Genomic DNA, 17,408 nt, shown 5'->3' with positions numbered 1-17,408 from the left:
ACTATAGTTAAAGTGCTCACAATCACCCATTGCATAGACAGATCTAAACATCACATCATAATTTATAAATGCTAAGTTTATTTAGAGTGTTTACATGGAACACAGACTGTAATCCATTTTAGGTGTTTTTTGTTTTACTGTGTACTTTTTAAAGGTGTAAATATAAGGTCCATTCTGCCATCTTATGGCAAATATAGTTGCTTGTTTTTTTTTGTAAGCGTCATATGGTTCATGAAATGCGCTAAATAAATTCAAGCTATCATTATAGCGAGTCCAGCGATTTTCCACTAGATAAAAATACTCTTGGTGTCCACTACATTGTTTTAAGTCAAGCCTGGTTACATCAAGGTCTATTTTGAATGAAGGACAATCAGCAGAAACGACTCCAGTCAAAATCAAGACAATCAATGGGACACTAGAATATGCAAAAGAACCCTCATGGGGGGTAAAGTAGGCTACTCAAATTCTATTATGGTACAAGAAGCCTACTGTAGGCTATTTTTTAACAGTAGGCTACCTACAATCCATAATTTTATTTTTGGCCGTGTACTGTTTATCTAGGCTCTCTTAACATTGATCATTTAGGTATTTATATTTGACCATTACAATGGATAATTAAAACATTTAAAGCCAAGAAATATAGTTCAAGAACCGCTTTTGTGATCAGTTCAAATGGGGGGGGGGGGGGGGGTGGTACCTGACAGTCAAGTATTTCTAATAAATAGCCGAAGTAGTTCAAATTAAAATCTATATGGATATGCCCTTTCTTGATAATATGGGTGGTCCTTAAAAGGACCGTTGTGTTTAGAGCGGACTATGTAGTTTACTTGGCGCTGGTGTACTTGGTCACAGCCTTGGTGCCCTCAGACACGGCGTGCTTGGCCAGCTCACCGGGGAGCAACAGGCGGACGGCGGTCTGAATCTCCCTGGACGTGATAGTGCGGCGCTTGTTGTAGTTAGCCAGTTTGGAGGCTTCACCGGCTATGCGCTCGAAGATGTCGTTGACAAAGGAGTTCATGATGCCCATGGCCTTGGAGGAGATACCGGTGTCAGGGTGGACCTGCTTCATCACCTTGTAGATATAGATAGCGTAGCTCTCCTTCCTGGACTTTCTGCGCTTCTTACCACCCTTGGTAGCGGTCTTTGTGACGGCTTTCTTGGAGCCCTTCTTGGGCGCTGGCTTGGCAGGTTCAGGCATGGTTCTTTCTACGAGTGATGTAGTGAAGATGTGTTTCTAAACGGGCGTCGCACCAGTGTTTATACCAGGCCAATGCAAATGAAGTGTGCGACTCCCAGCACATGATTGGTGCCACTGCCTATGTGACCCACAGAGGGAGGTGTCTCTTTTTCTGTACACTGTCTCTGTTTCGGCATAATGTTTTCCCGCCTACTAGGGATAAAGTATAATAAACATTTAGGGTAAATCTATATTTAAATTGGAATTAATAGCTCTGTTCCACGCTCCAATTTCAATCCAGTTGTAACATACTTTTCTATCGATACATAATTTATACAGTATAATCTAGTCAATCCACTAACTGCAGACTATTGCTACTAATCCGAGATGATACTTCTATCTGATATAAATGAAGTAGATGGTTTTACACATTCCCGTATGGTCTAGCGGTTAGGATTCCTAGTTTTCACCCAGGCGGCCTCGGTTCGACTCCCACTATGGGAACTTATTCCAAACTGAATCAGGGAGCATGACATGGTGCTGGCAAGTGAATGTGAATTTCATCTGCGTTCAAAAAATAAGTATACCACGGTCAAATAAAGTCACTCTCTGCACTAGACCAGGGGTCTTCAACCTTTTCAGACCAGGGACCCCCAAACTGATGGGGTGATGGAGCAGGGACCCCCTATCTCGTAGGGTAGGGGGTAGGCCACCACATATATCGTATATTTATGTATAAAATTGTGTTTTATATGTATAAACATGAACAAATGGTTGCCTGGAGCCTGACATAGAACCTCATCTCGGAGCTGTATAGCGGAGTGAGAGGTTCTTTATGGAGCTAGGCGGTGTGCTGCCCAACATCCAGGCTGTTCTGCTCCCCAAGAAGACCGAGAAAGCCGCCAAGAAATAAATCTACTTCATTTATCCAACAAACCCCACAAAGGCTCTTTTAAGAGCCACCCACTGTTTCTATATAAAGAGTTACTACAGTCCACATTACTTTGCAACAACATTATTAATATTTGTATTGCATCAACACAATATATGTGAATAAGCTTAAGTCGTTCAATGATGTCATTGTACAATGCACCAAATATGCACGCTGAAAGTATTGGTGTGAACGGTGCTACATTTAGTCTTGTCCATGACACCGTAATCTGTATTACTAGTCCAGCAACTAAAACGTGCAGTACACCTCCCAACCGGTAGGGTAATTGAAAGCACTATGGAGGAAATACGGAGAAAATGGCCAAAAATCTGATTAAAATGCTTTTTATTGGACAGTACAGACGATAAAAGTACTTCGGACGGCCCGTATATTATTGTAACATCCGTGGCCAATGAGGAATGAACTTTATATTTGAAAGCTGAACGTTTATGTAGATGTACGGACCAAAAAGGGAGAAAGTGCAAACAAACACTAGGTTGAAGTTCATCCAGGACTGTCATAATATGATAGTCATGTTTCAGGGCCATCAGAGCGGGCTTGCTTCCAGAAGATATTCTCCATTGATATAATAAGGCTTATATTTGAGCAGTAAAATTAAATAAACTGACGTTTATGACTGTTTATAGTACTTTCATAGGAATACACTCTGTATTGAAAGTGTGGGCGGCTCTTAAAAGAGCCTTTGGGTTGTTGGTAGATCTAGATCAAGTCAGCATTATTAACCTCCGAAGCCGTACAGGGTGCGTCCCTGTCTCTTCAGAGCATAGACAACATCCATGGCGGTCACGGTCTTTCTCTTGGCGTGCTCGGTGTAGGTGACGGCGTCACGGATCACGTTCTCTAGGAAAACCTTGAGGACACCGCGAGTCTCCTCGTAGATCAGACCGGAGATACGCTTCACACCGCCACGGCGAGCCAGACGGCGGATAGCGGGCTTGGTGATTCCCTGGATGTTATCACGAAGCACTTTGCGATGGCGCTTGGCGCCTCCTTTTCCAAGCCCTTTTCCTCCCTTGCCACGCCCAGACATTTTGCTTCAGTAAAAGATACAGAAGTGAATGACTCTACTACTCAAAGACATGTCTATTTATGTGTGTTCTGAGGACGTAAAAGATGACAGGCAGACCTTGCTGTGTAGGCGGTGCCAAAAGCTGCAGCCCCGCCCCCATACCAGTCTTACACCCATGCAGCCACTTCACTCTGGAATGTGTGAATGACCCAGTTTAGCTTCATGGACACATACACATTGTCTGATGACTCCCTTTGTTCTAATACAACAGGGAGAGCAGCTATGTACAATTTTAGTTATTAAAGTATTTAATATATCAGCATTTCCCCCCCTTTATTACAAATGTATTTGTGAGTAGCTGTTATGCTGTTACGCCAGGCACCGACACGCTGGGCATAGTTGCCTTTACGCAGCAGTCTGAACACGAGTCACGACCGACGGGGAACTGGAGCCCGGCACGAGAGGAGCGGGTCTTGGCCTTAGCCCTGGACTTTCCACCGGTCTTCCGTTTTTAAAGTATTTTATTGAATTTCCACATCTTACAATTAAATACATTTTTAAAATTCATAATTCAAGGCTTGACAATACATATTATTTAAATTCATGGCAAGGTAATAAGGTAATCTCAATTCATAAACATTACATGGCTATATCAAAAACATATATTTTTATATACATAAGTCATAAGTTAAGCCTTGGCAATACATATTATTTAAGAGCATGGCAGGGTAATAACAAGGCAATCTCAATCTCATAAACATTACATGGATATATCAAAAATCATACATTTCATCGATCCTTCAAAACATTACATGGAAATCACCTCTCCACACATTTCATAAGGCTTTACGTGGTATCACACTGGTCGCCCGATAAGGTCCACGAAACACCCCGTATTTCACAGACCCCATCAAGTGCCCAGTGCGATTGTGGTCAAATTAAATGTTGGGTGCGTTTTTTTTAGATCTACAGCTCTCCTCCTTTTTAAGTCTGTTTTCACCTGCCCAAAAACAGTGTCTGCATTTATAACTATGTTATGGACCATTGCCATTTTGGACCGAGTCTTCCATATTTTAAAAACAGTGACACAAATGCACAACCAGAATAAATCATAATTTTCTTTTGCACAGGTACAATTGGCATACAAAATATTTCTGTGACATGGTACCTTGACCCCCATGTCAAACATTTTACTCCATATCTGTTTAGACTTGTTGCAGTCTATTAATAGATGGTCTATGGTCTCTGTGTGTGTACAACCTGGCATAGTAGTCCAGTACATTAACCCTGTTTATTTTACATTATCGATACGAAGCTGATAATAGCGCCAAATTTTGCATGAGGCTTCTTTAGGACCTACTGATGGATTCTAGCCTTGGGTACCAAACTTTATTTTTAATATTTTCCATACATTTAGGCTTATCAATATTCATAAAAAAAAACAGGCCGATTCACCTTTTGGCCTATAACTCTTGAACCGTAGGTCATAGCATCAAAAATATTTTTCCCCTGGACTCCTTGGATCATGACGGAACTTTGCATATAGGTCCCGCCTCTTTTCCGATTTCAAGATTTTCCGCCATTTTGCGTTATCTTCAAAACACATATTTTGCTACTACTCCTAAATATTTTGTCCAAAACTCACACAAATCGGCACACCCTCTGTCTTTGGTCATGTGATCAAGATTTATCAGTCAGAATTTTCATATTCCTTCGGATTGGCTACGATTGGCTTCTGAAATTTGTGGGAGGGTCTGTTTGGAAAAAAATGGCACAAATCATAAACACAGCGTCCTATTTGTCCTAAATTCATATCATTGAGGGGCCATTAATAAACGTAGAGCCAATGCGATTTCACTTCCACCCATAGGGGGCGCAACAAATTCTACAAATGTCACTGTTTTTGCGCCAAATTAAGTACAAATGGTCTTGTGAGTCAAACATTTGCAATTGCAAAGTGGAGAACAGTCCAAATTTGATTTGCCACATTTGCAGGTGGAACAGTCCCCTTTACAAGAGCATTTGATCAGCTCTCAGATTCCTTGGTCCATCCATACTCATGTGGGGAAGGAATAACTTGTTCTGTTTGTAGGCTGGTCGCCCAGATGCCTGCTTGATACACTGCCCGCTTAACATGCTGAAGTAGTGCATCTTGGGTGGGTGGCAGTTTCTCCATTGACCTATTCCCATGACAGAAGAGTTATTTTCTAGTCTGGTTGATGGAGCTCAAAGGACTGGATTTGTCATACAGGATAACCGTTAGTCTCTCAAGCTTCTGGAATTGCTGACTCTCAACATTCAGCTGCTGGAAGGGATGTTTGGCCAGACTGACAAGTATCTCCGTGACATCATCATAGGCTTGCCAGGCATGCCAAGCTGACTTCTTACCCTTACTGTGGAAAGCAGATGTTGTGTCACAACCTGACAATGCATGGAACATAGGCAGAGCACGAGATTGTGGCTCCCCCAGAGATTTACACATGATGTTGATGTGGTAAAATCGGTCTTTTTTGCCCATGCCAAAAGCCACCCAGATGTCAGCCAAAGGTTGAATCGTAACTAAATGATGGAACAAGCCTGCAAGGATCACGATGACATCAGTGTCCACAGTACGCACAAGGATAGTTGTTGCTCCTTGCTCAAGTGCATGCCGTACATGAACCAGAATCCTGGTGTCTGCCTCCTCATGATTGCAACAGGTCGATTCAACCTTTGGCTGACATCTGGGTGGGCTTTTGGCATGTTCCAGACACAACATCTGCTTTCCACAGTAAGGGTAAGAAGTCAGCTTGGCATGCCTGGCAAGCCTATGATGATGTCACAGAGATACTTGTCAGTCTGGCCAAACATCCCTTCCAGCAGCTGAATGTTGAGAGTCAGCGATTCCAGAAGCTTGAGAGACTGACGGTTATCCTGTATGACAAATCCAGTCCTTTGAGCTCCATCAACTAGACTAGAAAATAACTCTTCTGTCATGGGAATAGGTCAATGGAGAAACTGCCACCCACCCAAGATGCACTACTTCAGCATGTTAAGCGGGCAGTGTATCAAGCAGGCATCTGGGCGACCAGCCTACAAACAGAACAAGTTATTCCTTCCCCACATGAGTATGGATGGACCAAGGAATCTGAGAGCTGATCAAATGCTCTTGTAAAGGGGACTGTTCCACCTGCAAATGTGGCAAATCAAATTTGGACTGTTCTCCACTTTGCAATTGCAAATGTTTGACTCACAAGACCATTTGTACTTAATTTGGCGCAAAAACAGTGACATTTGTAGAATTTGTTGCGCCCCCTATGGGTGGAAGTGAAATCGCATTGGCTCTACGTTTATTAATGGCCCCTCAATGATATGAATTTAGGACAAATAGGACGCTGTGTTTATGATTTGTGCCATTTTTTTCCAAACAGACCCTCCCACAAATTTCAGAAGCCAATCGTAGCCAATCCGAAGGGAATATGAAAATTCTGACTGATAAATCTTGATCACATGACCAAAGACAGAGGGTGTGCCGATTTGTGTGAGTTTTGGACAAAATATTTAGGAGTAGTAGCAAAATATGTGTTTTGAAGATAACGCAAAATGGCGGAAAATCTTGAAATCGGAAAAGAGGCGGGACCTATATGCAAAGTTGCGTCATGATCCAAGGAGTCCAGGGAAAAAATATTTTTGATGCTATGACCTACGGTTCAAGAGTTATAGGCCAAAAAGTGAATCGGCCTGTTTTTTTTAATGAATATTGATAAGCCTAAATGTATGGAAAATATTCAAAATAAAGTTTGGTACCCAAGGCTAGAATCCATCAGTAGGTCCTAAAGAAGCCTCATGCAAAATTTGGCGCTATTATCAGCTTCGTATCGATAATTGTGCGAAACGACCCCACTATAGGGCATTCTGTGGTTCTCACAAAACAACTCCACTTGACTACTGCTCTTACAGGGAGTCTCCTATGTACTGTTACAGTACGTTTTAACAGCGGGCGACTCTCGGGCGATCGCCGGCGACATCGTCCAAAAGATAAAGAAAATCCATCTTTCATCGCCCCCCCGCCCACTTCGCCCTATCGCCAGTAGTCGCCGGCTCTCATAGACATATAATGCACTTCCGGAAAATACTATCCTGATCGCCCGCTGATCGCCCGCTGTTAAAACGCACCGTCAGCCACATAACATCCTGTATGGTCCCTGTAACAAGGCCGCTGTTAAAACACTTTACTAGGCGTTTACTTTGCTCCAGTGAGCAATCTTGAAAATTCACCAATCCTCCATATAAGTCCTCACTTATTAATTTGTAAATTATTTTGTTTGATTGGGTGCCCCAGTTTATATTCAAAGTGCTATGTTTAGTTGTAAAATCTCCATATGTCACTTTGTAGTATGGAATTGACAATCTGCCCCTGCACCTATGTTTCTCCCACTTTTGGGGGTCTCCCAGCCAGGTTTCTCCACACAGAAATCCCCTAGCCACATTTTTACAAAAGGCAATTAACAGTTTGTTGCCAACATCCAATGCGCCAAGTCCTCCCTCTAAAGTGCTTTTGTACATTAGGGCTCGTTTTGTCACCTCACGGTTATTGCCCCACCGGTCTTCCCTCTTCCTGACATAATTCGGTTTTATTCCTGGTGTCAACTGTAACAATAACAAATGTGCTGTAGTAGAGGAACACGAGACTTATATATTCTATATATATATATTCAACTTAGTACTGTCTGTGGGCGCCCCACCAATCATAAATACGAATGAGAGCGCGGGGTGAGTGTGTATGAGCGCCCCTCCAATCACTACTAGTGGTGTGAACGGTTCCTCCCAGAGAAGGATTGATTGATTGATTGATGTAGTTTATTTAGTAAGACATGAGAATAGTACATAACAGTACAGTACATGGAAGTACAAATTCACAATACAAGGTCTACTAAACTGGAACTCTCATTAAGCACTAAGCTTGTTTAAGATGAGAACCCCATGCACACAAATCATGATGAAGGAGGATCCTGACCAGAGACCAATCAGAGAACCACGGTGTCTCAGAGCCAAAGAAAGTCTAGCCTCACTGGATTAACCTCACTTCACCAGGCTTTAATGATTTATTTATTTATAAAAATAAAAAAGGGAAATATTACCAGGGGTAATATTGGGCCCGACAAGCTGAATGCTTCTCCCTAAACCCTATTCGGGGGCTTGGACAATTATTATGATAGATACTATGATTATTATTATGATTAGTATGAATAGTTTTTATAAATAAACCAAATGAATTAATTTTATGTATATATACGTGTGTGTGTGTGTGTGTGTGTGTGTGTGTGTGTGTGTGTGTGTGTGTGTGTGTGTGTGTGTGTGTGTGTGTGTGTGTGTGTGTGTGTGTGTGTGTAGCCTGGTATCCAGCCTGCTTCGCTACGTTCGGCGGACTTTTTTTTCTCTCTTCGCTTCTCAGTCTGGAAAGCCTCCTATCTCCAAGGGAGGCGGGACATGCCAAAAGCTTCGAAACCTACCGTGGCTTCTGATTGGTCTGTGGTGCGGGGCGGGACAAAAAAAAACAGTGTGATCGTTGTGATTCGTCATTCGTTTGAACAACATCCAATCAGCAACGACGTTGCCCAACGTAACATATGTAGTTCCAGTGTAGTTCTGCAAAACGAGTCAATAGGGTGCTCTCCAGACTGAGAAGCGAAGAGAGAAAAAAAAGTCCGCCGAACGTAGCGAAGCAGGCTGGATACCAGGCTAGTGTGTGTGTGTGTGTGTGTGTGTGAGTGTGTTTTTTGGTATTATTTGTATACTTGTCCAAAGGATCTGAAAATAAAACTGAACTGAACATAGACCCCTCCTGTTCTCTGAGTGGACAGCCTTCACGCTTCAGTCTGATAATCAGGCTAATAAAATGCAGAAGTTTGTGCCCTGCTGTCATTATGGCCTGATTTGGCCTCACTACTTGAGTTGTATGCTAGCTATCAATATGGTTTAGTTAGTGTATTTAGCTTTAAAGTACTGTATATATTGAATAGTACAGTATATTGACCTAGGTATAAATTTTTATTATCCTATTACTGTAGTATTAAACTACTCCACGTTTGTCTCTTTATTTTTTCTTTACTTATTATAATTATTATCAGTGCTGCTACATTGTCTGAAGGAAGCAGAACAAAAATAGGTTTTACTCTACTATATTGTTACATCTTGTGCACAGGTACATTAAAGTACAACCTTGAACCTTGATGCAGGCATTAATTTTATTCAGCAGGGAAAGCATGGGTGTGTCTCCAGTGAACAGCAGTGAACCAAAGCATGGAAATACATAGTAGTTGTGTGTTCTGTTAATCAAACTACCATCATAATCCACCACATAACGCAAACCAGAGGAAGACCACATGTTGCAGAGATACTGCATGTGTACATGCTTATCATACCACTTTCACATCCTGTTAACTGTTTCTTTTGTTTTATTCATTTAATTATGAATGTTTTCCGCATTAAAATACTGCATTAAAGCCCCAGTAACAAGTTAAGAGAAGACAAGACAAAGAAAACAGTTGGTCATGCCAAAGGCAATGGAGTTTATTTACAGCATCATGTCTAGTTTGTACAACACCATTGACAGTCTGTAAGTGAACAAAAAATGTCAGTGATCTATTAAACCACATGAAGCCTAGCGTCCTTATTCTGGGATGAACATTCGGCGAAAATAGCAGATATACAAGCTCACAATGCATCACAACGTTGTGAGCTTGCCGATTGGCAAATTTCGCGAAGAGATTTGGTGTATAGTGAAAAATGGAGCAGACCAAGTATAGAGTCCAGGGGGATCCCGAAACAACTAAGTATATAGGGTTTAAGTTATTGATGCAGGATTGGTAGGATTACACTTATTGTAAGTCGCTTTGGATAAAAGCGTCTGCTAAATGACTGTAATGTAATGTAATGTAATTGGTGACAGACTATATCATTATCTGCATCTAAAGACAAGTATTTTCCTCTCTGCATGTGAGAATGAATCAATAACATAACTTTAAGTCTAGATTTTCATTGACTTTTAGAACATTTAAGGGATCGATTATAAGGAAATACTTTGGCTATGACATCTTTTTAAGTGTGCTATATATTTCCAGGTCACACGTATATAATAATAATGTCTAGGATACAGATTATCCCTTTTTATTTTCTTATCATAAAACATTATAAAAGACAGCTTTTTTCTTCATTAAGTTTAATGCGTGGCACATAAATACAAATATTAACTAGATTCTGTACAACATTTACAATGTAAGAAAACACAAATGATGGGATGAGTCCAATAGCAAATGTTTAGATATCAAAAAAGCTCACTCACAATGGCCACTGCAGACAATCAGAGCTCGACTAGTGAAAAAATATCATTTGTGATACCTCTGATACAAAGGCACAAAAACAAGATAACTGTGAACGAACACGCAAAGAAAACAGTACCAAAAAAAAAAGAAAGTAGATGTACAATATTTGTGCAACCAAGCAAAACTAGTTTTGTGTTTTTGACAATACAATACATTTCTATTCACACGGCTCAATATTTGATAGCCCATGGCGACCTTTTTGGTGTAACACACCTTATGTCTGGCTAGCTAATCTATGCGTGATCAACTACAGTGTACGTGTGTGTGTGTGTGTGTGTGTGTGTGTGTGTGTGTGTGTGTGTGTGTGTGTGTGTGTGTGTGTGTGTGTGTACACGTGCACGTTCATGTCAGTGGATGATGTCTGAGTGAGCAAATCTTAAGGATGAAGCAAAATCCATTTCCATTCATAACAATACAGAAGAAAATACCTAATGCCTAAGTTACATTTGGGACCAGTGACGTGAAACATGACTGATTTTCCCTGTGACATTTCAAATCAATATATTGTTCATGAATATCTGTGCACTTCTACATAACTCTAAGCAATGCAAGTAAACATTTCACCTGCACATTTCTATACTTGGAATCATTATTTGAGAAACTTCCATTGTTCAGTTCTGTACAAATCACTGAATTATTCTCTTCATCTTGTGAAATGCGGTAAAAGTGGTAAAAGACCATTCCTCTCTAGAATTAACTGCAATGAAGTGCCTATAGCTTTTTTTTCTTTGCATTTCACATAGTGACACATAAACGATTTAACTGACAAAGAACAATCATTAGTGTCTAATGCATGTATAGTCACTGCTCAATGAGGAGTAGGGTTAGTGTTAATGTAATGTCCTTCAGTAATGCTATATGCCCTTCATAGTGCACCTCAAAAGCTAAATGAAATGGTTCCTATAGGAGAAAGAGACGTGGAACTCACTGCCAGTTACGAGAAGATGGTGGCAGCGCATCAAAACCTGTTGACGGGTCTTTCAGAGCTCGGTTCTATTTTAAACGATGTGAACAGGTGGACTCATGTGATGATTGCGTCAATGACACTTTCAGTGAGTCAGGTCCTACAGTATAGGGGCACCTTGAATTTTATGCGCCCATTTTTCTTCACAGAGTCTTCATCACACGCTGTGATCAGTGAGGAACAGTTGATTTGCATTGTCTTGATAAGACTAATGAACAGAATCTGAACGTGTGCTCTAGCTAGCAGGTCCAACAAACAATCACAGGGAAAAGATAATAGGATTACTTTATGTAAGAAAAATAAACATGTTCCTCTTTACACATTGCATTTCCACCCACCACTTTTCCACAGTTATTTCTTTGTTCCCCTAATTCATAAGTAAAATAACTCAAGCCCTACAGAGACGCTTTTCTTTGAATCTACCATTCACCTTGACTTGTGCTTCAACGAACAGACTTGATTTAAGGCTAATACAGTATACTATCAATACTAACAAAGTAAAATAGCCTAACCCTAACCCTAACCCTAGTACAAGCTGGTGACTTAGTGCGCATTAACACCTTGTTCACTCCTTATTCACCCATTTCTAAATAGACACCTGCTTCCCTATAAACTTCCTTCCTTATGGAACGCCATATTCACCCGTTTCTAAATAGACACCTGCTTCCCTATAAACGTCCTTCCTTATGGAACACATGTGTGACATGTTGCGAGCCTTGCTATTTTTTTGAAAATCTGTCAAAACGTTTTGGCATTTTTTAAAAATGTACATTGATTGACATGCCCAAAATAGATAGGGACGCAAGGTTGCAAGTTATTAAAGGTTTGACTGAGGTCAAACCTGGCTGTAAGCAGCAATACTTTGACACTATATTTAAAGGTTTGACCGATACTTCCGTGTTTGACAGGTGCTTGCCAAAGTTTTACGTTTGACCAGCTCAATGGCGGAATGCCATCTCATGTCTTTTTGAAAGCTATGAGAAGCCGCCGGGTATGAGAGGTGTTAACGGAAGAAGAAAGCCAGTTGAGTACAAGCTCCATTAGCTTACTTGGTGAAGTCAATGGTACACCATGATCCTAAAACGTAAAGATCCGCCTTTAGCTGAAGGCAAGGAATGCAACGAGGGGAAATCACTTTGGGCTACCGAAGCACATAATTGGTCCCAGTTCCACGCCATCATTTAACACATGTAAAGACATTGAACAAAGAATATGTCAGGATGTTTTAAGTCGCACCCACTTCGAATCAATCAGATGCTTCAGGTGCAGACCCCTGTCATCCAGTGACAGTAGAGTTGTTAGTGTTAGCTGTGGACAGCAGTCAAATTTGCTGAGGTAGTGTAATAACAGTAAGTGTACATCAAGATTCCTGTTTCCTATCTATTCTTTCCTGTCATTCTCTGTCGCTCCATTTGTGTTTCTGTCATAAATCACTGGAGGATACGGTAAAGTAGAGTAGAGTAGTGTAGAATACAATAGAGCAGAGTACAATAATGAGTAAAGTAGGGTAGAGTAGAATAGAGTGTGTGTTTGTGCACCAACATGTATCTATACTTGTGAGGAAGAGGTCACGGCTCTGTATACAACAAGTCAGGACCTTTTAGGGAAGTGTGGACAATTAGCTCGTCTTCACTTTGAAACGTCTGTATTCGGTTCATGGTGAGGCTGTGCACATGGAAACAATAAGGTATGGTAATGCGCGCGCGTCTGTGTGTCTGTGTCTTTGTGTGTGTGTGTGTGTGTGTGTGTGTGTGTGTGTGTGTGTGTGTGTGTGTGTGTGTGTGTGTGTGTGTGTGTGTGTGTGTGTGTGTGTGTGTGTGTGTGTGTGTGTGTGTGCGTGTGTGTGGTCTTCATTGTTTGATCTCCAGGATGGAAGGGTTATGGTCGAGAATGGCCAGGATGATCTTGTCCATGTACTGCCTTAGACGGTAGTTAATCTCCTCTTGCTCCTGGAGGGCGTCCACCAACTGGAAGAGCATGTGAAAGAGAGGAAGAGGAAGGCAAATGGAGGAAGAGAGAGAGAGAGAGAAAGAGTGGAAAGGCAATACAAGAGAAGGAAATGAGATTTAACATTTCCAACTACAAATTAGCCATTTAACAGACTTACAAAGTAGGGCTGCGCACTATATCGAAAATGTACCATCATCGCAATATCAACATGCACAATATAGGCTAAATAGCAAAATACAATACATTGTGCCATGTATTCACACTCTGCATATCAATACATTTAGTCACTCACTGCTACTTGTCTTCAGGTTTTTATTCATTTCACCAAGCCAGGTATAAAGATATTGATACAGTGAGAAACTGTATTGCTAAGTATATATTCATTGTCAATAGCAGGTGCAAAGTTTTCAGTAAAAACACATTGTTGGAAAGTGGAGTCGAAAACATCGCAATATTCAATGTTTTCGCATATCACATGTTTTCCTAATAGGGTGCAGCCCTATTACAAAGTACAAGAGAGCAGTGATTTGCACGGACCCTAGTCGACAACCAACAAGGTAATTGGTGGAGTAAATGGAAAACCTGTTGACTCCACCCCCCTTTTGGTGGAGTTAGCTGGTTTAGCAGAGTGTTTGAGGATCCAATGGAGTTAGCTGGTTTTGTCAGAAGTGTTTTTTTTAATACTTTTCATTCGTTCAATATTGTTATAACCAACACACAGACGTTGGTTGGGGGGAACCTTGAAATGAAAAAAAGTTTGAGAAACAGTGGACTCACCTCGTCTCTGGAGGCGTTGTCGATCTCTGCGGCCAGAGACTGAGCCTTGGTGTGACAGGCAAACAGGTTCTTGGCCTCGTAGAGGCTCAGACTGAGGATCTGACCGTTGAGGTCGTCGTTCTGGTCACGCAGCTTGAAGTTCTCCTGGAGGTGACAGTCAGATGATGTGTTATTATCTTCTGTGATTACTCATTCTTTATGGAACGTGTACAGTATATATATATATTTACAGTCATGGAAAAAGTACTCAAATTCTTTACTTAAGTAAAAGTATCAATACTGCAATATAAAAATACTCTGTTACAAGTAAAAGTCCAGAATTAAACATTTACTTGAGTAAAAGTACAAAAGTATTGGCATCAAAATGTACTTAAAGTACCAAAAGTAAAAGTACTAAATATTTGAAAATAGCAGATCGGCTATTTTCAAATTGCCTATGTATAAAATAGGGCTAAAGTGGTTAATGTATGTTTCATTATATCATAGTTTATATCTGAAAAGTAACTAGTAACTCAAGTTTTCAAGTAAATGTTGTGGAGTAAAAGTACAATATTTTCCTCTGAGATGTAGTGGAGTACAAGTAAAAGTATTGGAATTTGGAAATACTCAAGTAAAGTACAAATACCTCAAAATTGTACTTAAGTACAGCACTTAAGTAAATGTACTTAGTTACTTTCCACCACTGTATATATATATATATATATATATTGGTTGCATTTGTACTGGGAAAAAGCTGTATGATGTTAGAATCTGTGTGTATACTTAGATTATGTGTACTGGTATAATCTATACTGGTAGGATATCCTCTCTGTCGGGTGTGATAGTTAGGGTTAGGCATAGTTTTTGTCAAGTTAAAGGTTAGGGTTCAGGCAACACCTGGGGGACACGCCAAAGAAAGAGGGAGTCCCTTCAAAACGCACCGCGTTTCGGGCTTTTATCTGTGCTACTTTTGATACTTTTGTGTGACACTGTAGTACGATCAAGTGGGGGCATTCATTTACGAAAAAAAATGTGAGATAAGAGATTGTGGTGGAATTTGTAAGGCTGTTGTTCTGTTACTTGTGGGAAACAACTCTGTCTCATCCCCCTCCATCTAATTACAATTTAGCAGACCTGCAACATGCAAGAGTGCACCCTAGTAGTCAATAAACAGGGTAATTGGTGGAGGAAATAGAATGCAAAGAAAGCAATTAGGTGCTACAAAGTAACTAGAATAGCAGGGCAGACATCACACCTACAGTAACATCTCATGTTTAAGGCGATTCTTCAAAATGTTTTCTAAATCCTAACAGTTTTTTGAAAAAAAAAAAAAAATATCCCAATTTTTTTTTTCAAGATTTTTCAAAAATAACAGATCTACAAGCTCATAGCGCGGCACTCGGTGCCGCGCTATGAGCTTGTATATCTGCTATTTTTGAATAGCCAAAGAAACCTAAAGTGACACAGATGCGTTCCAGGTATTAATGGGTTAAATAAAATACTTGGTACATGTGGAACAAAAGGTCTCTGCTCTTTATGTAAAGGGTCAACTTGATTGTGATTTGGCACTATAATAAAATGTAATTGTTGTGTTAAATTGAAAGAAACAAGGAGAGCTATAGGAGGTGTGAGTCTGAAGAGGTGAGTTTTCAGACTCCAGGGGAGAAGACAAGGAGTGAATCAATCCTGACTCCCCGTATGCTGCCGTAATAAACTGTGTTTGTTGTGTGTATAACACAATTCATACGACAAATGCAATCCAAAGTGCTTGAAATTAAATCTAAATAAAATCTTGACACAAAAACAAATACAACAGAAAATAAATAAATGAACAAACAAACAAATAAATGCATACAAAGTGTTAAAAAGAAAGCAGTGCTAAACAGTATGCGTGATTGACCGTTTTGGGGGGTCCAGGGGGGGGTTATTGACTTGAAAAACCACTACTGTAAATGACCTGTGGGTCCGTTCTGACCTGTTTGAGTCTCTTGACCTCGTGCTCCAGTTCGATCTCTCTGGTCTTGGTGCTTATGCCCTGACCCGGGTGCTCCGTCTCCAGCTTGAACATCTGGAGGTGATTCAGCTCACGACGCAGGTCATCAATCAGCTGCACGTACAGTACGCACACATGCACACACGCGCACACACACACACACACACACACACACACACACACACACACACACACACACACACACACACACACACACACACACACACACGCACACACACAAAGTCAGTTCAGAGGTCAACTTCAGTATTTGCCATATGCATTATACAATGTACACACATATAAATGGTGCTACAGAATATGCATTATAGACTGTAGAGGCTGGGTATAGTAGCCATGTAGCAATACATGTTATTGACACAAAACCTAACAAATAAATGAATACAAATAAATAAATAAAAATGACATAGTATGTGTAAGGTATTTTGTATAGGAAAGGATCTAGGTTGCAGTATTCAAGTATGAAAGCTTTCATACCCAAATCCTAGACTGTGCAGCCATGCTAATGTGAACGTCCTTTCAAGTGACTTCATTATGTCCAAAACTGTTAAAAGCAGATTTACAAGCTCAAAACACGTCGCTTCGCTTCCCGTTTTGAGCTTGTGGATCTGCTACTTTGTGATTCTTTTTGTATGACGCTGTAGTATGATCAAGTAGGGAATTAATTTACGAAAAAACACAACAAGTTAGAATATGGAGATAAGAGTTTTCTGCCCGACAGCAACGATATCTTGATGACCGGACATGACAGAGAGTATTTGTGTATAAGTGTGTGCGTTTGACCTCACCTCCTGCATGGCCTCCTTCTCCTTCTGGAACTGGTGGCGGTTGTGCCACAGCTTGTCCATCATCTTCCTGTACAGGTCCATCTCGTCCTTCAGTCTCAGGCCGGTGTCCTCCAGCTTGTCAGTCATCCTCTGCTTCTCCTGGACGACCAGGGGAGGAGAAAAAAAACATCTCAAACATCTCAGCGCATTTTACTTGCCGTTTTCACCTCCAACTTGTTTTCACCGAAACGTGTTGTTTGTGTATGTATGTATGTATGTATGTATGTATGTATGTATGTATGTATGTATGTATGTATGTATGTATGTATGTATGTATGTATGTATGTATGTATGTATGTATGGAGGTTGTGGATTGATGCGTCACGCCATAGCAAACAGCATAGCGTGATGAGTAGGTTGATTCTCAAGGTGAATAAGAAGTAACCGTGCCAGTAGGT

General features: G+C 40.7%; 3 protein-coding genes across 3 annotated transcripts in view; all 3 read right to left on the bottom strand.

Moving 5' to 3' along the window:
* Positions 1–823: 823 nt before the first annotated feature.
* LOC308098774 (histone H2B-like) lies at positions 824–1,198 on the bottom strand (the record flags this gene model as incomplete). The annotated part of the gene is made up of 1 exon (XM_080447205.1): positions 824–1,198. One exon carries the CDS (start codon positions 1,196–1,198, stop codon positions 824–826), a length of 375 nt encoding a protein of 124 aa, XP_080303331.1.
* A 1,649-nt stretch (positions 1,199–2,847) lies between these two features.
* LOC308098779 (histone H4) lies at positions 2,848–3,159 on the bottom strand (the record flags this gene model as incomplete). Its single annotated transcript, XM_080447210.1, has 1 exon — positions 2,848–3,159. The coding sequence occupies one exon, from the start codon at positions 3,157–3,159 to the stop codon at positions 2,848–2,850; it is 312 nt and encodes a 103-aa protein (XP_080303336.1).
* Positions 3,160–13,316: 10,157 nt separating this feature from the next.
* The window catches only part of rab11fip4a (RAB11 family interacting protein 4 (class II) a), a gene marked incomplete at both ends in the record, with an annotated part of 77,901 nt that continues 73,809 nt past the window's right edge, over positions 13,317–17,408 (bottom strand). Inside the window, 4 exons of the mRNA XM_080447137.1 lie at positions 13,317–13,433; positions 14,194–14,337; positions 16,148–16,279; positions 16,972–17,109. Of these exons, the coding sequence (XP_080303263.1) occupies positions 13,317–13,433; positions 14,194–14,337; positions 16,148–16,279; positions 16,972–17,109 (531 nt within the window). The remainder of the gene's footprint in view (positions 13,434–14,193; positions 14,338–16,147; positions 16,280–16,971; positions 17,110–17,408) is intronic.

This window comes from Gymnoscopelus braueri (assembly GCF_963280865.1).
Source record: "Gymnoscopelus braueri genome assembly, chromosome: 13".
NCBI lineage: Eukaryota > Metazoa > Chordata > Actinopteri > Myctophiformes > Myctophidae > Gymnoscopelus > Gymnoscopelus braueri.
This window is presented reverse-complemented; position numbering and strand designations above follow the sequence as displayed.